This window comes from Peromyscus maniculatus, chromosome 4 (genome assembly GCF_049852395.1).
Source record: "Peromyscus maniculatus bairdii isolate BWxNUB_F1_BW_parent chromosome 4, HU_Pman_BW_mat_3.1, whole genome shotgun sequence".
NCBI lineage: Eukaryota > Metazoa > Chordata > Mammalia > Rodentia > Cricetidae > Peromyscus > Peromyscus maniculatus.
In genome coordinates this window covers 65,159,378-65,185,049 of record NC_134855.1, presented here as the reverse complement: position 1 = coordinate 65,185,049, position 25,672 = coordinate 65,159,378, and the positions used below count along the sequence as shown (strand labels likewise).

The window sequence follows — 25,672 nt, the reverse complement described above, 5'->3', positions numbered from 1 at the left end:
TGGGTCACACACTAATTCCATGTTAAATTCCTTAGGAAAGTGCCACACTGCTTTTCATAATGATTTCACAATTTTATAATTTACTATCAGTGCATAAAGGTTCCAGTTTCTCTCCATCCTTAATACTTCTTTTCTTTTCCTTTCCTTGATCTCTTTTCATGCTCCTTTCCTTTCAGTGACTGTCATCGTTTCAAATGGCATCTTCTGAGATTTTGATTCACATTTCCTTAGGGATTAATGATGTGGAGCACCTTTCACGTGCTTTTTGTGCAATCTTTTAGAGGATTTTTCTGTTCAAATAATTTGTATTTTTTTAAATTGTTTTTTGTTGTTTTATTATGAAGTATAGGGAGTGGTTTATATAGTGACCCCATGTATCTGTAAATGTGTGTGTGTGTGTGTGTGTGTGTGTGTGTGTGATGTATATAATCTGCAAATATTTTCCATTTCTAGTATTGACTTTTTTTCATTCTGTTTGTATTGCTCACATTGTCACAAAACAGTATATTTCTTAATGTATTTAATAATTTACAGTTTAACTTTATGTTTTTATATTACTACAGTTAGTTTGTGCTTTTAAAATTAATCTCTGAGTACTACAATTTAATATTTTTCTATGTTACTTTACAAAACTGAGCAGGAGTCTTTCTGTGATGACTGAACACTTTCTGCTGCTGACTCTGTGCCCATTCTTCAGGTTATAATAACAACCGCAAGCAACAACAGCACCCTATCACATTAGCAAATATCTGATCCATGACATTTACATGAGAGAGCAGGTATCTGAAAAATATGTAGAGGCTAGGTAACTAGAAATTCAGCATTGTATGGTAAGAGAAAACTTAAGACTTAGAGTCAAGGGATGAGAATCAGAAGTGAAGAAGGATTTGATACTGGACACTTTCTCATTTGCTAACAGAACCATTCTTTCATCTCAGATTTCTAGATTGGTTCTGCATTAAGTTTATTGTACCTAGAAAGGAGGTCTTCTTGGTTGTATGATGAAGTACTCATAATTCTGTGTATGAAGTAATGCGTTGGTTCAGTAGCAAGTCTTTCTTCTTTCTGTAAAATTATAAATCAGGTATTACACACACAGAACTTGATATGGACTTTCTCCCCCATTGATATTTTTGTATTCCAATCAATACTTTAATGAAAGAAAAGTTTTATAGAATACTTAAAAATATTATTTTAAAAGGTAAAAATAGAGATGGTCCCTATAATTCTAATTAAAATGTCTCTTCTAGTGTAAGTTTCTTGGAAATGGTTATGTAAAAATATTCTAAATTGTGGTACTAGATTTTGAACACATTTTAAATGTAAAGTACAGATACTGAAGAATGTAATATTCGATTTTAAACTTTAAAATATTTTAATTACAGTTTATTTAATTAAATGGAAGAGCAGAGATACAACTCTAAGCATCTCATAAGCTTGTATGATCAGACATTTTATCACATACTCTGATCTACTTGTTGGGAAATCTTGTGTTTCTGATTTAACTGAAATTAGATGTGTTTATTTTCTGAGGTTTACTGCAGATTTCATGTTAGTCTAAACACAGAAGTACAAAAACTGTGGTAGGATGTTTAATTAAGGCAATTGTCTCACTAGGAAATCTCACATTATATGTTTTCCAAAAATATGAATAGTACTGACTTTTGGACAGGGCAAAACCAGAAGAGTCATTGAGTCTCTTATCACCATTGGATGTACCTCATCATTGAACTGTACCTCATCACTATTAAGTAGTTTAATGGATGAATATATGTGATGTTTAAAATACTAGATATAACTTGTTACATTTAGGTAAGATGTCAAAAACTATGTAAGAAAAATATTCACCATATAATTTATGAAGGTAACATATCTACTAAGAGCAAGAAAGTCTAGATTCAGACCTGTTGCAGGATATTTGATCACATTGTGAACCCAATATTGCATTATTTATTGGAAAATCCTGTTTCTAGTTGTGATGTGGCTGAGGCCTAGCCCACACCTTTAATCCAAGAACTTTCTGCTTGAATATTGTGAACAGGATTAAATAAAGTCAACCATAGGTCAAGAGGCAGAGCTAGCAACTTGTTGATTGGAAGTGAACATAGGATTATTAAGAAAAAAAAGCCACAGAGAGTAAGAGGGAGTCACGGGATGGATAGAGAGATGCACAGGAAGTAGAAGGCAAGGACATTGAGTTTGAAGTTTTTGTTTGAGATGGCATGGGAAAAAAGTCTTTTTCTGGGATGTCAGAGGAAGAGGAAGGTCAGCCATGTGCTTTCTCTGCCTCTCTGAGCTAGTGGGATTTCACCCCAGCATATAGCTCCTGAGTATTTATTGATAAAACAAGGATTTGAGATTTAGTTAGTAAAGCAACATTTGGTGCCCAATGTGAGAGATGACCACAAGGACAGAGAAATCATGCCAGCTATGAAATAAACTGAGAAGACATATTTGGTAAGATACTTTGGAAGTCCTCAATGAGAGAGTTAAGTAACATTAAAAGGAAAAATATTTCCCATGTTAAGGATGGGAAATATCATAATATAAGGACATTAGGATCCTCAATAATGCTATTTTAGGTGACATGAAAACAGAACAGAAAATGAAAAGATAATTTACTTAACTGAGATTGACATAATATCTATTATAATTACTATCAGTCTGGTAATTCATAAATTAGCCTTAATGGTCATAGTGGGGTTTTGAGACAAATATGAGAAGTGGATTGATATCATACAAGCCTTAGAAAGACTTATAAATAAAAATAAGAAAAATATTCAGACACAGAAAGAGGAATTTATACAAGAGCCTATTGCACCACCACATGATGAAACTGAAAAAGCAGCAGCCCAAGGATGTCAGAAAATCAAACCTAGCTTACCCAGTTACTATACAAGAACTACCAGAAGATGATAGTCATCCCCAAAGTTATCAAGAAGTTAAAGGAATTCTGTAAAAATATTAGATTTGAGGAGATTTAAGGAAGTGATTGTTTCATATGGTATGCATTTACTCTATGTAAAACAGATATTAAATTCATGGTCTACTCAGACAAGAATTATCCCCTAAGACCGGAAAGGTTTGGCAAAAGCAATATTGGGATCTAGTCCTCAGCTACAATGGTAAACATGGTGAAAAGAGGAAGCTAGGGCCATAGAACAACAAAATAGAGCTGGGGGTATTAATATTTCCCAAGATAAGTTTTGAGGTAAAGGTCAATATGCTGAGTTACAAAGACAGCTTGATGAGTTACAAAGACAGCTTGAATTTGATGATCATGCTTTGGTATTAAGCTTTTTAGCAACTTTAACTGCTTGGGACAAGGTTGAAGAATCAGCAAAGAGGCCTGAATCATTTACTAAAATTATACAAGGCCCCAAAGAAGCTTTCATTAAATTTTTGTGAAGATAGGCTTCAGCTGCAAATAGAATAGTATCAGACCCAGAAGTTAGAGAAATGTTAATTAAATCTCTGTTCAGAATGCAAAAGGGCGATTAGGCCTTTAAAGGCAAGATCAGCACCAATAGATGAATGGATTAGAAATACAACTAATATTGGATCTCATGTTTATGATGTTACACTTATAAGAGAAATAATTTCTGAAAATTTTAAGAAAAGTCAAAATGTCAGATGTTTTAATTGTGGTAAGCGAGGTCATCTGAATAGGGATTGTAGGCAAGGCATTCCAAGAAACAATGATTATTCTGTAGATAATCCAAACAGAAGGCCCCAGCTTTCTGGGGTATGCAGAAGATATGACAAAGGTTGGTATTGTACTAATGAATTCAGATCAACAAGGGGCAGGCAAGTTAACCCTTTGCCATCAAAATGTCCTAAAGGGCCTCCCACAGGCCTTGATATCAAATTTGGCTTAATGATTCCCTGACAGCATTGGAAAAACTCATAAATAAAACAATTAAGTCTTAATACCTGTTGTTAAAGACAACACTGATCTATATGTAGATCATATAAGTAAGTAAAACAAAAATTTCAGGAGAGAGAAGAAAACAAGTATTTTGGCAAACTGCTACAAATAATAAGAGACCAAACTTAAAAATACAAATAAATGGCATTGTAATTGAAGGTTTACTAGACACAGGAGTTATATATAAATGATTCCACCAAAATGTTGGCATCAAAATTGGCCTCTTCAGGAAGTAAATATTCTGCTTTAGGGACTGGAACTTTACCTCAAGTGAAACAAAGTGCAAGATGAGGGGAGAGTATAGGGCTAGAAGGACAAATAGGAAAATTAAAGCCATATGTGGCTAACATAGCAATGAATTTATGGGGAAGTGAATTATTACAGCAATGGAAAACACAGGTTAACATTCTTCCAATCTCATAAACAAACCATAAAATAAAAGACACTTTGAAGAAAAATGTTAAAAGGTATTATCATGAGGAGTCACAGACCATTCAGGTTGTACATAAATAGGACACAGTAGCTGTTGGTCTTTTAAAAGTACCAACTACCCTATTTTTAAAATGGTTAAATGGCAAATATGTGTGGATGGAACAGTGGCCTTTGACAGAAAAACTTCAGGCAGTAGAACAGCTGGTACAGGAGCAGCTAAGTGCTCAACACATTGAAGAACTGGCTAGTCCTTGGAATTCTCCTTTCTCATTAAAAATAAATCTGTATATGGAAAATATTAACAGATTTAAGAGCCACAAATAAGGTGATTTAATTAAAGAATTTCCTTGTCTTCTTTATTACCTAAGGGAAGGTATTATAGTGATTGATTTGAAAAACTGCTTTTTTTAAAAATTTGCTATAACTTTACAAGAACAGGATAAAGAGAAATGTACCTTCACAGTGCCTACTTATAGTAATGCTCAGCCTGTTAAAAGTTATCAGCAGAACGTTCTTCCATAAGGAATGTTAACAGCCCCTCCTGTATCAATATTATTTACAACAGCCATTAGAAATAATTCATAAATAGTTTCCTCAATCTAGAATTTGTCAATATACTGATATCTTACTGGCTGATTTACAGACATATACCTTAGAAAAAAATGTTTGATGAAGTAAAGAGAATTTTGCCTTGCTGGGGATTACAATTGCTCCAGAAAAAATACAAAGAGGAGATTTTAGCAATTATCCAGGATATAAGATAATTTTATTGAAAATTTGACCACAGAAAGAAGAATTCAGGAGAAACCAATTACAATCTCTTAATGATTTTCAAAAATCACTGAGAGAACTGGCTAAGCCCCACAATTGGATTAATTACTCAAGAGCTAAGTATCTTATAAGGTGATACGGACTTAAATAGTTCAAGAAATCATCATCTAAGGTTGAGAGAGAATTTGGTCTGGTAGAAAAGAAATTACAGGATGTACATCAGATTTCTTGGAACCAAAGCTTAATTGTATTTTGGTTATTTTACCATCTATGATTCTCCCACAGGAATTCTTACTCAGAATATAATGTCTTAGAATAGCTATTTTAGCACACAGAGTGAAAAATTAAAGACCCATATATAAAATTTTTCTGCATTGATTCTTAAAGAAAAAAGAAGACTTTGTCAATTAGCAGAAATAGACCCAGCAGAAATTGTGGTACATTATACTAATGCTGAAATTGCCTCATTATGGGCAGAAAATGAACTTTGGCACAGAGCTTGCAGTAATTTTTTTCAGAAAGATTAACAACAAATATCCCCCAAAGAAAGAGACATCTGTTAATAAAAAGAACTAATTGGATTCATCCTCATATAGTAAAAGGGACACCAATTTCTGGATCTCCTATATTCTATACTGATGTAAATAAATCAGGAGAGGCAGGCCTTTATGATTCAGTTAAAAAATTCAGAGCTATATGCCATTCCAATGTATTTTTAAAGATATTCCTGGATTTCTTAATATAGTTACTGATTCTCAATATGCATAAAGAGTTGTTTTACAACTCATTCCAGATTATTCAGAATTAACTTCACTATTTATTCAACTACAACAAGTATTCAGAAATAGAAATCATCTATTGTATATAACACATAACACATATCAAATCCTATATGGACCTACTAGGCCCTCTAGTACAAGGTAATAATGAAATTGATCAGTTATTAATAAGAAATGTGCTAGAAGTCTCAGAATTTCATAAGAAAAAACATGTTAATAGCAAAGAAAAAGATTTTTCTATCACTTGGCAAGAAGCCAAGGAAATTATAAAAGCAATGACCTACTTGTTCTTTTTAGAGTCAAGCCCCATTACCTTCAGGAAGTAACCCAAAAGGTAACCAAAGAAATAAAACTTGGCAAATATGTGTGTTTCATTTTGCAGAGCTTGGAAAATTAAAGTATGTGCACCATACCATAAATATATATTCAGGGTTTCAAGGGGTAACTGCTTTAAGTTCTGAAAAGGCTGATTCTGTAATTACACATTTATTGGAAGTTATGACCACCATGGGGATACCTGTGCAAATTAAGACTGACAATGCTCTAGCATATGTCTCTAGTAAAATGAAACAGGTTTTTTGTTTTTTTGGTTTTTTTTTTTGTATATTACAACATAAAGCATGTTATAGCTATGCCACACAATCCTACAGGACAAGCACATATAAAAAGATCTAATTGTACCTTTAAAAGATATACTTAATAAAATGGGGGGCAATAAAGACACCCTAAGATAGATTACACAGTGCTTAAATAACTTTGAATATTCCAAATGCTAATGAAAAGAAATGATAGCTGTGGAGAGACACTGCGTAATAATAATAATAAAAACAAAACTATGGAATTAAATCAGTCTGTATATTTTAAAGATGTGTAGACCTCAGAATGAAAACAGAGATACGTGTTACATTAGGGAAGAAGTTTTTCCTTCATTTCTACAGGAGAAGAAAGGCAATGGAAACCATTAAGATTAATAAAGATTAGATTTGAACAGGGAGACCTCCTCAAATAGGAGAGGTGCTAGTTCATCAGACAGCTTGGTCATTCAATCTAAACTAACTTAAAAAGACTAATAAATACCTATCATTTAATTAGGCATGAAAAATAAAACTAAATAATGCTTTGAATGATAATTTACCAAAGGCACATTTGCCTGTGGTGATATTTTATTTGTGCTCTAACAAATAAAACTTGCCTGGGAATCAGAAGACAAAGCCAGCCACTATATGTTAATTCTAACATTCAGGAGGCAGAGATTCATCTCGATCTCTGTGAATTCAAAGCCATACTGGTAACAGAGCCAGGCATGGTGGCACATACATTTAATCCCAGCACTAGTTAAACATGGAGGTCTGTAAATCTGTACAGACAGACAGGAAATAACAGACTGGGGCAAAAAGAGGAAATGATGTAGCTGGGTGGAGAGAGGAAGTAAGATAGCAGGGCACAGGAAGGTATATAACGCATATATATATATATATATATATATATATATATATATATATATGCAGTATATAAGAAAATAGCTCTCTTGGGCTGAGGATTTTCTAGTGGTAAGAACTTGTGGCTGGCTTGTTCTATTCCTCTGATCTTTCAGCTTTCACACCAAAATCACGCTCCAGGTTTTCTATTAATAAGACCACTTAGCAATTCATGTTACACTTGCCTTACTGGCATGAAATGAAAAAAAAAATAGGTTTCTTAAACCACATGTCTTAATTCCATGTTAGAATATAGACTGTAGATTGCTATATGGCCCATGCCATCTTGGACATCATCTTCTTAAATAAAAAGGATATTTTTGTTGTTTGGTATTAAAAATACAGTTAAGAGATTGAAAATATTGTAAGTAAATTCAAAGGGGTCCTATGGTGATATTTTATTTGTGCTGAAATGTGATTTTATTTGTATGTTAATAAATAAAGTTGCCTGGGGGTCAGAGCTAAAGCAAGCCATTTAGCAGAAGTCTGGCAGTGGTAGCACACACCCTTAATCAAATTACATGGCAGGCAGAGTCTGTGTGTTCAAGGACATAGCCAGCTTGGTGACACATGCTTTTAATCAAAGTACCAACCATAGAGACCTGTAGGTCTGTATAGACAGGCATGTGATGAAGAAGTCATGTGGTTGGGTTTAGATCCAATGAGAAGGCAGAACAGAAAGTCAATAAAAAATACAGACACACAGGAAGCAGGTTTCTTTCTCAAGGGAAGGGTGGCACCGGCTGGTAAGCTAAAGGCTATTTGCTAGTGCTTTGACCTTTTGGGCCTTTAACTCTTTTTTTGGCTCCGTGTTTCTTATTTAATAAGATTGTTTAGAATTGCATCTACAGGCCTACAGTTCAAACTTGTTTTCTAAATCTCCAAGAGTTGGAGTGATTTGGAGTTCAGATAAAATATTTGGGCGGCACAGTGGTAGCCCCTGCCTTTAATTCCAGCATAGACCGATGAATCTCTATAAATCAGTTGTTTTCTAAATTCTAGAGTTACAATGAACAAGGTCATACATGCCTTTAATCTCACCACTCAGGGAAAAAACTCATAGACAGCTCCTAATTGGTATGTTTGCACACTATGGAAATCACATACCATGTTTCCAGAATATTATGAAAACTATGAGGTTTCTAGAAAGGCATCTAATTTCAAACGGGAACAGAAACAAAGAGCAGCTTTTGCAACTGTAAGCTCTTCTCCATGCATGCAACCCTGACCAGTATTGAACTAGTTGATATTCTAATTATGGATATCATATTTATTGTTGAATTGGCAACTGGAGATTCTTCATAAAGCAAAAATGTGTCCATCAACTTTTTCCTGTTTGCTTCTAATGGAAACACTTTCCATTAAGGAGAATAAATGTTATCTTGTTTGAGAGACAAATTTGGACATTTTTATGAGGTATGGAGAACCTTATACTCAATCATGCCAACCACCCTATGGTCGTAATGGTGCCGTTACAATGATGAATTGGGTCCATTTAAAGCCAGAGACCTTCACAGGCTTAGCTATGTAAGGAAATGTATTACAATGGAACTGGTACCTATTTGCATTCCTTTATGACCAGGGTATGGTAGCAAAGGGGTCTGTGCCTTCCCACACTGAGGAAATAGCTCAGTTGTCCATATCCTCATCCTTAAACCTATCACTCCTCCCCCAAAAGTGGCACCTATTGAACTGTGGGGACCAAGAGAATGATCACATTTGGCTAACACATGGTTACTGATAGTTTTCAACTACTGATGGACCAAAAACTATTGGAAAGTGGCAGCCTATAGACCAGGTATGGAATGGCCAATACTGAGGAAGGAACCACAAAATCAGTGCAGCACTATTGGCTATAAGACAAAAAACTAGGAAAGCAAAAGGAAAATCTCCATCTTCTCCAATTCATGGTGTATGTGCAATGGTATAGCTATATGATTATCAAAATAGAAAACCACTAACTCTCAGATAAATGACAAAGATATCCAGTCATAGGAGGCGTGAATGGAAATGGTATAACATGGAAAAACTTAGCAAAGACATCAAATTTTATGTCGTTCATATACGCAAATTAGCCAAAACATCTAAAAGTAATGAAATAGTGCACAATTTGGTATCACTGGAATATTAAAAGTTGCCAAGGAACAAATACAGAATAAATCAGCAAGAATTATGGATTACATATTTGAAAAACTTAGAAATTTACCCCTAAGTAATAGGGGGAAATGGAGAACCAAATTAAAACAAGACAACTGTATGACAATAGCTATTATAAGGAATCCATACCCAGGTGGTGGTTCACACCTTTAATCCCAGCTCTTGAGAGGGAGAGGCAGGCACATAAGAATTATAGTGATTTAAATTTAAAAGCCACTTACAAAAGGCAGGCTGAAATTCAAAGTGAATGTCCTTTGTGATCTAAAACTAAATACACTTAAACATTGAATTTATGTATAAAGAAAAGGGGGGGATATATGTATATTTATCCACACATACTGAGGTATGTTTAGTTTCAAAATGTCAAAATAATTATTTTAATTAAAAGATAATACATTTTCTGTTGCCAAAATCATTTTGCCTGGGAAAGATAGAACCTGAAAAAAAAAAAAAAGTACTCTCAGCATTTGAGTTGGGGTAGGGTTTTGATTTTATGCTTTCAGGAGAATAAAAACATCCAACTAAGGAATCCAGAGACCACTGGATAAGTGAAGCATCTAAAGAAAAAGGATGTATCATCAAGAGAAAATGTCCCAAGGAAAAGAATAAATTTGGCCAAGTGGTATCACCTACTTCGAGCTCACTGGCCTGAAATCCCAGCTCAGAGTCCCAGAGTGTGACCCAAAGATCAGCTTCAGACTATAAATTGCTCAGGACATTCAAATTACTGAGTTCATACCATACTGAGACAAATATTTTACAGAACTTTGAACACAAAAATGTTTAATCCTAAGTCTGCCAAATACAATCTAGCTGGACATGGTGGAAAGTTTGACAGATATAGCTTCATTATTGCAAATAGTTTTAATATATTAGAGTCAAAAACCTTTCCTATTTATTTAGACAAAAAAAAAAAGGGAAATTTTGCAGGATATTTGATCACATTGTGAACCCTGAGATTGCATTATTTATTGGAAAACCTGTTTCTAGTTGTGTGGCTCAGGCCTAGCACACACCTTTAATCTAAGAGCTTTCTGCTTGAATATTGTAAACATGATAAATAAAGTCAACCATAGGTCAAGAGGCAGAGAAAACAACCAGTTGATAGGATGTGAAGATAGGATTAAACCATAGAGAGTAAGAGGGAGTCAGGAAGATGGATGGAGAGATGCACAGGAAGTAGAAGGGAGGGACACTGAGTTTGAGGTTTTTGTTGGAGATGGTGGAAGACAAAGGTCTTTTCCTGGGATATCAGAGGAGGAGGAGGCTTAGCCAGGTGCTTTTGCTGCCTCTCTGAGTTAGTAGGCTTTCACCTGGCCCTTGAGTCTTTATTGCTAAAATTGGACATTTGAGATTTAGTTAAAAATAACACAGACAAAATAGTGTTTTTTTTTTATTGTTTGTTTTCAGTGCTGTGGATTGGACCTAGGTCTTAACACTAGTTACGCAACAACCTCACTTTCTATAGATCATCTCTAACTTCCATATAACTTAGCAGGCCCCTGGATCCATCCTATTGACATGAAGTTCTCTATGGATGTTCAACAAATATTTATAGCCAAATACAACATGGAATCTCTTGTTTAACAAATAAGGTTAAATTTCCTTAAGCAGTATTGATTTTCCATTTTCCCTTCAGCTAATAGTTCTAGGGTTGTTGGTTTTTTTTGTATTAAATACATAATTGCGTTTCATGCTTGGTTAATTTAACCTAATATATATATATATATATATATATATATATATATATATATATATATATGCTTATGCAGATGATGACTCTAGTATGCTTTGCTGAATAATCAAGGTAAATTCCAGAACAGAGTGTCTGTGGTTGGCTACTCTTCCAAGCTTCTGGGAATTATGTTTGTTACCTACCTTATATTGTAACTTGTCCTTAGAAGACAGTCCTTCTACTATGCTTTTGGAAGAGGGCATGTCAAGCTCAGCAACAGCTCTTTTAACATGTGTCTTGTTAAGTTTCATAGTCTGATTTCCAAATGATCCAATACTTTCAATATTTTCACCAGAAGTGGGCTGACAGCATTTGCTTAGTGCTAAGAACCTTCTCAAGCTGCTTGCACTCATTGTTGTCTTTGGAGAAACAACTTTGGTTTCTAAGGCTTTCACAACTTCTTCACCATGACCTCCATATATTCCTCCTAAGCACTGATGTCCAGTAACCTCTCCTAAAACGATTTCCTCTTCATCAGAAACGATGTCCTCTCTGAAGCTACTTTCTGAATCCTTTTGACTAGTATCATGAGCTACTAACCGAACAATCAGATCTTTTTTGTTATGAATATCTTTCAAAAGCTCTACTTTGGTGATGTCAGGTCTTCTTATATTTTGAAATGAATTCCTGCCGACAGCCTGGAATTCGAAGTACAATAAATATTAAAAATAAATATGTCAATATCTTTTCCAATATTACTTTGTGTCATGGCTATTTTTTATGATTTCTAACTTCAATCTAGCTAATATCTTCAAATTCCACTTACTGGTATATTTTCAATATTTTAAATGAAATAAATAGACAAAAATCTTATGCAATACTCATTTGTATCTAGCATTTATTTTACATTTAGATAATATTAATCTGTCATAATTTATTCCAAATATCCAGCCTAACAGAATCGTTTAGGTTTTATATTTTCTTATAAATTAAACTTATTGTCTTCCATTTTTGTAATTTCTCTTAAAAATTGTTATAGAACTACATAATTAACTTTTTTGTCCTTAGTAAGTGATCCTATAGACATCTAGACATTGATTTTTAAAGAAAAGGCAAGACTTTATAAAAGCAAGCCACATTGGAATTGTGATCTTCAGCTTACTTTTTTACTCTATAATCTTATTCTTTGTCTTTTGCCAAAATAAATAAATCTTCATTTCTTTTTCATATTCCACTTAAATCCCAATTGCTATTTTTAATACAGAAGAATCCAAGAAATGATAATTATAATTCAGTAACCAGATCACTCCACTTCAATAGCCTTTGCTATATCACAGAAATTATAAATAAATTTATAATTGATATTCAACTCAACCATTCTTTGCAACTTTCTAAACTACATTTTCAAGTGACAATGTCTTCAAAACAGATCTTCTGTGGAATAATCTATTTAGAACCAACTCTTGAAAAATTCAAAGCAATCTATTATATGTAAAAATTAGTAAAATAGAAATATATGCAATATAGTTTGGGGATTTGTGACTGCAGGTGATTTAAATATGTCTTATTAGGTGAAAATTATGGCATTCCTAACCATAATATTAAGCCATGAGGCAAAGTCAAGTGCCTGAAGTACCTGACCTAACCTATAGACTTTTTTCTGTCCTTTTGTTGACAAAAGACATAGTCATAATCAGATTGGCATGTAATATTTATGTTCTCTGAATTCCACATGGCTGCTGACTGTTTATTGTTACTTTTGTTGTTATCACCGCTACTGCTATTATTATTATCAAATGTATTTTTTCACATCAAAAAGAAAATCGTATTTGTGTTTAAAAGTTCACTGTGACCTAAATAAAGTTGGTAAGCAGGAAAAGAATTTGTTATGGATAGTTTTATAGATAAGCAAAATTTATTTTAGTAATATTATTTTATAGGATATTTATACTAATTTTGCACTCAGGGAATTGCTTATATATAAATGAATACTACACAAAGTATATGATAATATAGCAATGGGAACTCAGAAGATAGGAAATTTTATGATGGCAAGGAGCATCATATGTTCTTTAAAAAAGATAAAAGAGATTAGAGGAGTATAAATGCATAATAATTTTAGTATTTCAGTTTGAAAACATAAGCACCTGCAATTCTAGCACCAAGAAGCAGAAGCATCATAGTCAGAGGGAGCTAGAGAAATCCTTGGATAACTTTTTTAGGGGATACATGAACAAATGTCTGTTCATCTCAGACAGAACTCAAGGATAGACCAAAAAACAAACAACAACAACATCAACAACGACAGCAAAACAATTTTATCCAACTCTATCTTACTAGTCTTACTGGAATCAGTGAGTTTATTGAGGTTACTTACAGGAACATGAGTGAGAGATTACTTTTAGAAGGGTAGATGGCTCAAAGGTAGCTTTATCTGTAAAAATCGTAACCAAATGTGAATGATGGCTCACTAACTTTGCATCTCTTGAGCTCTCTGTATAATTTCCAGTCATCTTTCCACTTTCTAGTACTTATTACTGCTGAAATGACCTCAAGGAGAGTCCTGTGAATCTTATATGGCTTAGGAATTTCTTGAAACTTGTATGTTGTATTTTATTCTTGAGTCTTAGTGAGTCTTTGTCTAAAAGTCAATGTTATACTTTGGAAGAAACAACTAAACATCACCAGCCTTTGTAGTAAGTTCCAGGTTGTCCTGGGCTAAACAGTGACCTAGTCTCTAACTTAACAATCAATCAATAACTAATTAACTTATTTTATTATCAGCCTTAAGACTTAATACAATAATTTTCAGAGTCATACTAGAAAAAAATTAAAGTATTTATTTTCCAGAGAATATAGTTTTATACTTGAGTCAGTGCCATAGCACAGAGTATATCCATGAAAATAGAAATCCTACAAAAAATGCACACATTCAATGTTAGGAATTTGAATAGGACCCCCATGTGCCAAGAATGGGTTACATTTTATTGAACTGCTGATCAAATGGGTCCTATAGAACCCCTCAAATACCACAGGCTATTCATAAGTCTATTAGTTACCCTCTGCAACTTGACACTAAATGTTATTGCTCTATATTTCACATACTTAAGTCTTCAAACACAGAGAAATAGAGCTGGTACCTAACTAGAATCTTTACCCCAGTGACTAGCTTTCATGGTATAGGAAGGCATTTTGCATGCTACCAGAGGAGGAAAGGAGTTATCAATATCATTCAGCTATAAACCCTGAAAACTGCAACAGTGAACTGACTGCAACAGATACAGTTGCAGTAGTGGACAAAGGTTATAGCAGTAATTAACCAGTTTTTGATTGGATGTAAACCCAATCAAATGAGATAGAACCTGTATCTGACATTGCTTAGGTGGCTAATGACCTGAGACTAGAGAGATCATTGGCCTATGGAAAATACAGTTAATTCAGAATTCAGAAATTCTCATAAAGGAATACAACAATAAAATGATTTCTCATCACATATTGATATAGCCATAAATCAGTGCCTCATTCATTCCTCACTAGAAAATAATCTTTTTGGTAATTAACACAGAGATCCACAACTAGAAATGTGCAGAATCTAATAGACTCTGTGCCACTCAGCACTAAAAGGGATGTCTTTAGCAAATCTCTACCTTAAGGCCCAGGTATCTCTAAAGAAATCAGATGGAAAGACTGTTAATAGCCACAGGTGGTGGATGGTTGCAAGGCAATGCATCTTCTAGACACAACACAGCAGGTCTGTTATACATATGAACTCACAGAGAGTGTGACAGCATGTGCATTCACACATTCAAATCAAACAAAATTCTAGCAGTGAGAAGAGGAAGCAGATGCATAGTACCACCCCTAAGCACGAAACTATTTGCAATTGATAACATGCTGGGAAAGGGAAAATCAGTTTTCGCTAAAATAATGTCACCAGGTATATAAATCATACTCCAGGGCAGGCCTCAAATCCAATAGTAATTGGCCTACAAAAACTGAACTTTATGTATTTCTGCATGTCTTTTGTTGTTTTGTTTTGTTAAGTTTTGTCTTTCTGTTTCCTTTCTGTATCTTTGTTCTGATATTTTTCTTTTTTTTTAAGAAAGAAGAGAGAGGGAGAAAGAATATGAAGTAGGGTGCATAGGGAGGTAGGGAGGACACAAGATGAATTGGGGCAGGGATATGATTCAAATATATTACATGGAAAAATTTAAATAAAAGTGAGGGGAAAATAGTACTGTAGTGCCTTAAATAGATGGCGTTTAGTACATGTTCCTATAAATTTCTAAATGAAATTATATTCCAGTCATTATGATGTTAATCAGGAACCATACTTACATTTTGGTTCAATGAAAAATAGGTTTAGTGGATTATCTTATTAAAAACTAGCCTTAGGCCTTTAGTGTGGAACATGGAAATGATATGGCAAGTCCCTGAAAATCCTGACTATGGAGATGAACCGTTGCAAACAATTGCCTGTTCAGCTGGCAAAATAACAAGCATATGTTTGCATGTAGCTAGGAAAGGAAGGAAATCACAGAACTGGCTCACTGCTTTCCCCCTTTTCTCCATTGTCACGATGCTTACCTCTAAGGGTTTTACATCCAGTCGTCCTGTCCTATCCAATGAGATACGCCTTTCTTTCTGTCTTGCTCCTAGTTCAGACACGTCTGGGGAAGAGTGACCTTTTCCACTTATGGAAGCTCTTCTCAGCTCTGTTATGCTATAACCAGTTCTCTTTATGCAGTCCATATTAAGTGTCTCCAGAGGCTGAGTCTTCATAGAAATAACTGCTAAGTGTTCTGAGATGATATTTGGATCTATTCTCAGTGGTTTATTCCCGACATGTGGAATTATTCTAATGGGAAGTTCATCTTCCAATATATCATCTGGCTCTTTATCAGAGTCAGAGTTCATTTGTGAAGCATGCTTTTGTGCCTTTTCAATGATTCGACTTGTGTCTAGATCTCCAAAAGCAGCAGTATAAGAACTCATTGTGTTAACTCTACATGGTGGAACATTTGAAACACCATTGACAATTAAGCTAGCCACTTTCTTAGGCAAGGCCTTCTTTGTACCTTTCATATCATAGGGCTCATTACAGGTTTCAGATTGGTTTATTATATTATCATAAACAGATTCAATAACCTGAGAAATCATTTCAGTGTTTTCTGGAGCTAAAGATTGTTCTTCAGGATTAGAATCCACAAGATTTATATTACTTCTGGAAATTTCAGCTGTTACAGATTTTGTCAACTGAGATGCAATTTTATTTAACTCAGGCTTTGTTAAACTGTCCATATCTTTGCTTGCAACACCAGGCTTCTTTACTAGTTTAGCCAAGAATAAGGCCAATGCTTCCTCTAAAACTCTGGAGTCTAACACTAAATCTTTTACAGATGAAGATTTTTCCTGGGACTTTAGCTCATCAATAATTTTCACCACCTTTTCCATAATTTTGACAGCTTCAAGAGCTAATTCTGAACTTGAAAGTTCTTCTTCTGCTTGAGGTTGAAATTCAGAATTGGAAATCTCCTTCACCATTGACGAACCTATTATGTCAGAAAGGTCATTACTCTTACCCATTAAATCTTCCAATACAGACGTAGGAGAGCCAGATTGTTTTAAAAGATTGCCATAAACGGAATTAACTACTTTGTCAATAGTTGCATTGTCAGCTACAGGCACAGGTTCCGATTCCTTGGCAGGTTGTACAACTTTGATCTTACTTTTGGAAAAACATTCTTGGATTGACTTTAATATTTTTGAGGTTATTTTTTGCATTTCAGTTTCTTGAGATTTAGTTCTTTCTGTATGCACTTTTGGAAAGCCAGATAAAAGTTTTGATAAGAATTTTACAGCAATTGCTTCTATTATATTATAAGATAGTTTACGGGGACGTGGTGGCTGTGATGGAGTAGTTAAGGCAACATTGGTGAGGATATTTTCAACAACATTGTCAACTTCTGCACACTGATATGGAGTCAACTCACTGCCAAAATAGTTCTGCAACTGATTGCCAGCCACTTCTTGAAGAACTAAATCAACTATGGTTTTTGAAAGGAATTTGCATCCACTAACTACACAATTTTGTATGGTTTCCTGTGATCCAAACTGTGGCAAAAGATTATTATAAATTGTCTGAACCACCAGCTGAATAATTTCATCATCATTTGGATTCAAAGAGTCTACATACTGTATATTCAAATCTTCATTTTTGGCAATCTCTGCTGCAACCATACTTACTAACTTCATTTTAAGGAAGTCAAGTTGTGTCAACAAATTCTGTTGAGATATTTTTGTTTTGGCATTGGATAGTTTTGAAAAAACTTTTGCTAAAAGAGCAGAAATCACATCATCTAAAAATTTGAAAGGCAGCTTTATGGTGTATGGAGATGAGGTTTGACATTCTTTACTGGCTGTGTTACATTCTTTACTGGCTGTTTGCACTGCCTTTTGGAACTTTTCCTCAACATCTTTTGATTCGAGAGGCACACATCCTGAAGCTGGTATCTCATCAGAAAATATCAAGTTAAGCTGATGCTGAAAAATTTCATTTATCACTGTGCTAGTTAGCCTTTTTGCAAGATTTTCCCTATTGTTGTTGATGGTTTTGCAAACAGACTCTTGAGATGTACATTCCTTTAAAACATCGCAAACACAAGAGTGAACAATTTTATTGACAACTGATTTTTCAATTGATAGCATTCTATTTATGGAGGGTATCTTGTCAGAAGAGGATTGTTCAACTGTTTTATGCTCATGTGGCAATTTATCCACATTTTTAATATTCATGCTGGATGATGGTTCTTCTGTAGTTGCTTCTTTAAGCCCAGGAGGTACCGTATTAGTTGATGAGTCTTTGATTGCTTGTGAGGAAATCTTATTACCTTTATCTGTCCTAAATACCTTAGTTTCTGGATCTGAAAACTCCTTAAACATTGAATCAATGAGTTTCAAAGCTGTGTCATAAAGTTCACGTTGATTTTGGTCACCACTTGCATCTGGAGTTCTATTGAACGTTTCTGTTTCTGGTGAAGATGTAAATATTAGTTTGTTCACCATTTCAATGATCACATCTTCTAGAAACTTAGCAGAAATAGTTCTAGGTTCACTTTCTGATAAGGACTGTGGATGGTCTGTTTTACTAGGCTGACTTTTAATCTCTTTCTCTCTTTTTATCTCACTCTCTTCTTTTCTTTTAGTTTCAGCTTCTTCACTTGCTTTCTGTTTAGCAGTGATGTCTCTATTAACTGTTGCGGATGAATCCTTTGTTGTAACAGGCTGTGCAGAATCTTGAAGTTTAACTGAAGCTTTATCACTCTGGAGGCTTTTGTTGTATATTGGTCTAGAAAAATCCAATGGCTCTTGAGAAGATATTGTTAAAACATTGTCATAAATATTTTCAATGACATTTTCAACACGTTCAGTTTCTGTGTATAGTTCCTCATCTATATCTGTTTCAGCTACAGACTGTGTCTTCTCTTCCTTGACTGGCTGTTGGGCTATTTTTAAAGTTTTTTTTGTTATGTTCTCTTTACTCTCACTCTTGGGCTTCTCATCTATTTTCACTAAACTTTGACTAGCACTGTCAATTTTCTTTTCATTGTCTGTTATGAAATCTGATTCAAGTACCTCCTCAGAACTGTTATTAACAGTAGCAACTGCAAAATGGGTATATATTTCAATCGTCTGCCCCTGCTCATTGATGAAAACTAAGTTCTCTTTCCCAGTTTCAGTACTTTTACATTTGTCACTCAAATGTTGAACCTGAGGATCTTTACTTTTCACACTAGTAGTTGGAGAAGTAGCCTTTGAGACATTCTCATATTTTAAGGTGGCAGATTTCAGTTTATTATCATCATCTTTCTTAGTATCTGTGACACCTGTAGTTGATCCTGATATCAGGTCAATGATATTGCTTTTCATGAAGGTAGCTACAGAGTTAATTATTGGATGATGGATATCATCTTTTTTCACTGATGTGTCTTCAGACAAAGCAAGCTGGCTCTGCTTTAAGAGTCTACTAGTCTGCATGGAGGTTTGCTGTGGTAGGAGCTGAACTCTTTGGGTGATATTTTCTGCATCTAGAAATGAAAAGAAAGTTGAGCACCAGTCTCCTGAAAATAGTGGCTGAATCTTGAATGCAGAGATTGCCTTCTGGGCTAAAGAAGAAACCATTTCTATAATAATGTTACCAGTATCATCCTTTTGAATACCATCAGATCCCAATTTCCCTATGAACTGATCATATACAAAATTAGATATCGCATCAACTGTCTCCTTCCCAATTGGTGGTAAAGAAAATATTTCTTCAGCATGTGGTAAAACTTTGATTTTACTTTTCCTAAAGTCCTGTATGAGAGAGTTTGCAAAGTTGATAGCTAAGCTTACAATTTCTGGCTCCGGAATATCCTTTTTCATAGAATCTTTAGCAAGAGTTGCAAAAGAACAAAACTTGTGAGCAAGGTCAACAATTACATCTTCTAAAAATGCAGCTGAAAATAGAGAAGGCTGTGCCTTTTCTTTCCCAGACTTAGCAACAACAGAAGCATGGCCATACTCAGGTAAGTTACTAGAAGGAGAGTCTTCACCATATAAAAATGGTTGCAAATGATGATCCATGATAGCTTTAATAATGAAACCAGCTGTTTTACTGAGAAATGAACCTCCCTTTTTGTGTGCATCTTTCTGTACTTCTGCTTGGAATTCAGAGTTTTTCAAAATATTATTACATACAGAATCAATGAAATTCTCAGTAGTTCCTAATTGCATACTATCTTCATTCTCCTCTGCAGTGGCAAATCTGATCTCATGTTCAGAAATTTCTTTTAGAATTTCATCAGTCAGTTTTGAAGCTGCAGCCATGAACTCGTCATCATCATCTGGCCCAACCTCTTTTTCCTTTAGTTTATCTGTAGTATCATCTGAAGGGAAGATATTTACTAAAAGCTTGTAAATCATATTTTCTATCAGAGAACAGGGGAGCACTGTAATGCATGATGGCATGGCATTGGTATCCTTCAAGGTGACATTGAGCACATTTTTGATGATATTTTCAGCTCGAGGGAAAGAATAGGAAGAAGGCATTAATTCACCTGAAACTAATGACTGTACCTGATAATCATAAATTTCTTGCAGTAGAAAATGATATAATTTTCCTCCAAAACAAGTAGTGTTGTTTTGTACAGTCCTGTGTAGTTGAGTCAGTGATTTATATTCATCTAATATGTTTTCATAAACTGAGTTGACTGTTTTTTGAACCATTTCTTTATATGTCTCTGAAAACCATAGACTCTCATCCAAATTTTCTGCAAGTAAAATCTCAGATGTAGTGAACTCTAAAACAATTGATTTTACTAATGTTGTAGCGATATCCATTATTTGGGCTATTGCTTTCTCTGGGGTTTCAGCAGCCAAGGAATCCTGTATGAATGTCTGAAGAATTTTGCATAAAAGCTCAGAAATTACTTCCTCCAAAAAGATAGCTGAGTTCATAATAAAAGACAGTTCTCTTTGCTTAGGGTTTGTTGCCTTCTGCTTGTAAGGTTGAGCAACTGAAGCTGAAAGAAAACTTTTATCTCCTGATAAGAATGAATCTAGATGATGATTGAAGATCTCCTTTATTATAAAACTTGCAATTTTTGAAACAGGCATGCTACTTATACCTTTTTTATCCTTTGTAAGATGCTGGTATAGATTTGAATGAGAAAGATCAGCATAAATGGAGTCAACCATTGACTGTATGTCTTTTTCCGAAATCATACTTTGTTTTTCATTTCCATGTTTTACAATACATATTGCATGTTTTGAAATTATGGACATGATTTCATTTATCAGTTTCATGACTGTGTTACTTAACTCTGATTGTGGAGTATCAGAATGTTCTACACTGGAATGCGATGGACTTATCTGAGACATAAGCTGAGTGGCTATTTTTTCTAAATGAATATGTGAGAGCATAGTAGTATATATTGTTGATGCTTGTCTTCGGAATCTTGACTTGCTAATTTCATAATGGACTCTATTTACCAAAACATTTTGACTAAGTTTGGAATGTAAACTTAGAGGCAGATTTGCTAAAAGAGCTGGTGGAATTTGGAAATCAAAAATTTCAGTCAGAATGATTTTGGTTATCCGGCCAGCCAATGCCTTTGTGTCATTGAGAAAATCTTTATCAGGCATGATTCTCATTTCATATTCTTCTAAAACTTTGCTGTACACAGTGTCAATAATGTTTTTGAGTACATCTTTCTCTACTGGGGAAAAACACAACTGTTTCTCAGCATTCTCTATAGATGTAACCTGGGCTTTTGAAAATTCCTCTGTTATCCAATATATAAGATTTTCAGCTTTATCAAACAAAACATCTTCTGAATTTCTTGCTGACTCCACTTGTACAATGCCAATCACCCTGTGAAATATTTTGCTCACTACTCCAGAGACTACATCTTCCAAAAAAGTTGAAGAATAAGCACTAGCATAAATTAATGGCTGTCTGTCATCAAAACATTTGTATGGTGATGTAGATATTTGCCTTTTTTCCACAAATGGCTGAAGATGCTGCTCACAGATATATTTAATAATAAAACCTGCAATTTTATCAATGAAAACTTCATTAGTTTTTGTGATATTTTGTTCCACTGATTCTTGAGAACTGGTGTTTTCTAAAATATTTGTGAAAACAGAATCAACAAGATGGCAAACATCATCTTCTGAGTAAAAAGACTTGGCTTTATCTTCATCTTTTGAAAATCTAATTTCATGCTGGGAAATTTTTCTCCTAATATCACTGATCAGATTGGAAGCAATTTCATTAAAATTTACTCCTTTGTCTTTTGGAGCTCTTATATTTAAAACCATTTTAGGAGAAGGAAAAAATTTAGATAATAGTACTCTGATCATATCTTCTAAAAATGTATATGGTAGCAATGTATTATATGGAGGTAAACTCTGCTTTGACTTAGTAGAATTATCGATGTTACCAAGAATATCATAAACAATATCATCAGCCATTGAATTAGAACAGGGAGCAGCTGACAAATCACCAGAAAACAGTGGATGAAGAAGATAGTCTGAAATAGCTGCTATGATTAATTTGGCAATATTTTCCACAAAAGCTTCACCATTTCCAGACTCGTCAATGTCAGGATCTAGCCCATGCTGCTTCAAAACATTTCTGTATACTGAGGTGACAAGTTCATCTACAATATCTGCATCACTAAATGGAAAGGACGATTGCTTATCACATAGAATAGGAATCTTAGTTTTGTCTAGATGGTTATTCACTGAGTTTATTATTTTTTGGGTCATATTTTCCAGCTCAACATTAGTATTAGGCTTAGGGCTAAAAATCTTTGATAAAACTCTGGTAACAATTTCTCCTACAAATTTATCAGGGTAAGTGTGTAAAGGTGATGGCTTCTGGAGTTTGTGAGACTCTACAACTTCATTGAGAACTTGTTTGACCATATACGATACCTCATCCAGTGGAGTTTTGGGGCGAGGTAAAGTCTCTCCACACAAAAATGGTTGAAGGTGGTTCTCAATAATCTCTTGGATAATGAAACTGGCTATTTGATCAATCATAATTGGACTTCTGTTGATTATATTCTTCTGTATTAAATCAAGAGAACCAGACATTTGTATAATATTACTGTAAACAGAATCTACCATCTTTTGGAGGTTTGTATCTGTGTGGAGACATTGATTATCATAGATGGTGAACCAGATTTTATGTTTTGAAATGGCTGACATAACCTTATTTGTTATACAGTTGGACATTTCATCAAAATCTGAAGTCATTAAATATTGTTTTTCTAAAGATGAAGGCTTAATAGGCAGGGGCATAAGCTGAGCTAAAAGTCTTCTGATGACATATTCTAAAAATGAGTGAGGTAACATGGTGCTATAACCTTTTGAAGATATGGGTTCAGAAATAAATTTTCTTAGATTGTTTTGAAGTTTATACAGTATGATTTCAGCATTGAGAGTATGATATGAATTTGACCTGAGCTTTCCCTTGAAGCAAGATGGAAGCTGATAGTCTATGACCTCGAACAATATGCTATTAGACATTTGTTCAGCTACTGAAGTATTATCATATGGCAGATTACCACCACAGGTTACTTTAAATTCATACTTCTGTAAAACATCATAATAAATGGAATCAACAATTTTGGTAACACATCCTTTATGTGCTGATGGAAAATATAGCCTTTCTTCAGGATACCTTAGAACAGTAATTTGAGCATTATTTAAGCCATTCACTACATTGTTGATAAGTGATGTATTTATCTCATTGAGCCAGGTTTCAGTGATGTTTATATTTTTCCTCCACAATGAAGTAGATAGCTTAAAAAATAATTCTGAGATTATGTCCTCCAAAAATGTAGCTGAATAAACACTACCATTTGCACCTCCTGGACATAGCTTATGAAAGGCTACTGTGTTCATTCCTCTTGTCTCTCGTCTTTCAGGAAGTAGCAAAGAGAAAGGTTTTATTGTATGTTGTTTGCCAAATGGTGTTCGCATTTTAAAGCTAGTTGCTTTGGAATTATTCAAGGACTTGGTAAAATAATTATTGTCATAGCTCATGAATCCTACATGGGTATTAGTTTGTCCCAATTCTATTAATTCTCGCTTTTTTGCTTCTGGGGAAAAAGGTTGTGTTTCTCTTGTTCTGTAGTTCATGCATTTGTTTTCAAAAGGAGCTTGTTGAAAATCATGAGATAGCTTATCCATCAAAGATTTAACCAAGGTGTGGGACATAACATTAAGTATACAGTCTGATGATAATAAATCTTGATCCATGTCTTCAAGATTTTCTGAAAGGTCTGACATGTAATCTCCTTGAAATTGTTCACAGTTCATTGGTGCCTTACAATAATCAAAATTTCCACCTTGAACACTTCGAAGTAATTTTACATGTTGACATTCTTCTGCTACTTCACGAAAAAGAGAACTATCCTCAAGAAATGCAGTGCCCGTGCATTTTTCTAGAAGTGTTCTAATAAGTTTCTCACACACAATATTGAGAAGAAAAATTGATTTAGGGGAAAGCCCTAGATTATTTGCAAGTATTCTGTCACTTTGTTGATTATTTGAGGTGAAAGATGTTCTTGCCGATTTACCAGAACTCATATCCCCATCTGGGAAGTCATCTGGTAAAAATAAATCTAAAACAATATTAAAGACTTCATTGATGACTTCTTTGGATTCATGAGATTTTAAGTTACCAACCAGACCATTTAACCTACGTGCTAGGTAATTTAATTTATTTCTTTGAGCAAGGTGATCAATTAGGCGAGGAGATGATTCCCAGTCCCTGGAGCCTATCTGACTTTCTGTGGTATTGACTTTGTTGAAAATGGGTACACTATTTCTAAATGTAGAATATGATTTGTTTCTTACATTATTTTCAAAATGATTCATTCCTAGTACTTCGGACAATACAAAAATCACTCCTTTTAAGAGATCTTGAAAGATATCATCAAAGTCAGAAGAAGTCACGCTTGGACAGAACCTATACTTAGTTTTTATGGGAGTCTGATGTGCCTTGTCAGCAATTATAATGTTACCATTAGAAAGAATTTCAATAATAACTTCAAAAATACTTAAAGCAAGTTCTCCAATGGAAATAAATCTGCTCTTATACACTTGAGAATGAATTGATATGTTTCTGTTAGAGATTGCTTTTTGGATTTCCCATGCTTTGTCTTTGCTACCCTCTTTGGTGCCATCAGGAATGTTTGAAATTAAGTAGCAGATGACTGATTCAGAGAGATGTTCACAAAACTGAAACATTGAAGAATTACTATATATGCTTTTGAGAGGCTGTTTTGAGTCATAATTTTTCTTTGGGAGTGAAGAAACATGAGACAACTCCTCAGTTGAAACTAAAAGAAAATGTAAGAAAGAAACAAGCATTTTTAGATTGGATTAGAGGAAATTTGGAAAATTCAACATTTTGGCAATGTATTTTGTCTGTGAGGCCCCTTACTAAAGTAAAAGGTAAAACTTAATAAAAAAGAAATAGGATTTTCCTTTAATACTTCACTTCTTAGTCTTAGCCAATATGTTGAGAAAACAGGTCTTCCATATTCAAATCTACAAGTCATAGGTTGATGTCTGCCTTGACTGTATAGTTATGGACACTAAGAGATGAGATTTTTCATGTTTGGTGAAACATCCTGCCATAACTCCAGTGAAATAATTATTTAAAACTATATTAAATCAATATATTTGATGCTATGCTGCATTTTACTTCTAAGTTTAAAGATTTGTGTTACTCTATCATCTTGAATAAAATACAAGTGTATCAGTTTCAGAAAGTTAATGATAGACTGCAGCAGCAGAGGCATACACAAGTATTTGCAACTTTTTGATTCACAGTGCATATTCAACCAAAATTCCTTACTTTAATTTTTTCATTTTCCCCTTATCTATAGGT

At 34.2% G+C, this 25,672-nt stretch overlaps 1 protein-coding gene across 2 annotated transcripts in view; it reads right to left on the bottom strand.

Annotated features, from left to right (window-relative positions):
- Nucleotides 1-25,672, bottom strand: part of LOC102909794 (fibrous sheath-interacting protein 2-like) — an 82,088-nt gene that overhangs the window by 8,047 nt on the left and 48,369 nt on the right. Inside the window, exons 17-19 of one of the 2 annotated variants that reach the window (XM_076569852.1) lie at nucleotides 15,808-25,118; nucleotides 11,424-11,918; nucleotides 974-1,065 (exon numbers count right to left, since the gene is read on the bottom strand). In XM_076569852.1, coding sequence (XP_076425967.1) covers nucleotides 974-1,065; nucleotides 11,424-11,918; nucleotides 15,808-25,118 — 9,898 coding nt within the window. Of the gene's footprint in view, nucleotides 1-973; nucleotides 1,066-11,423; nucleotides 11,919-13,597; nucleotides 13,655-15,807; nucleotides 25,119-25,672 lie in introns of those variants that run through there. The other variant, XM_076569853.1, reaches the window with a different exon arrangement.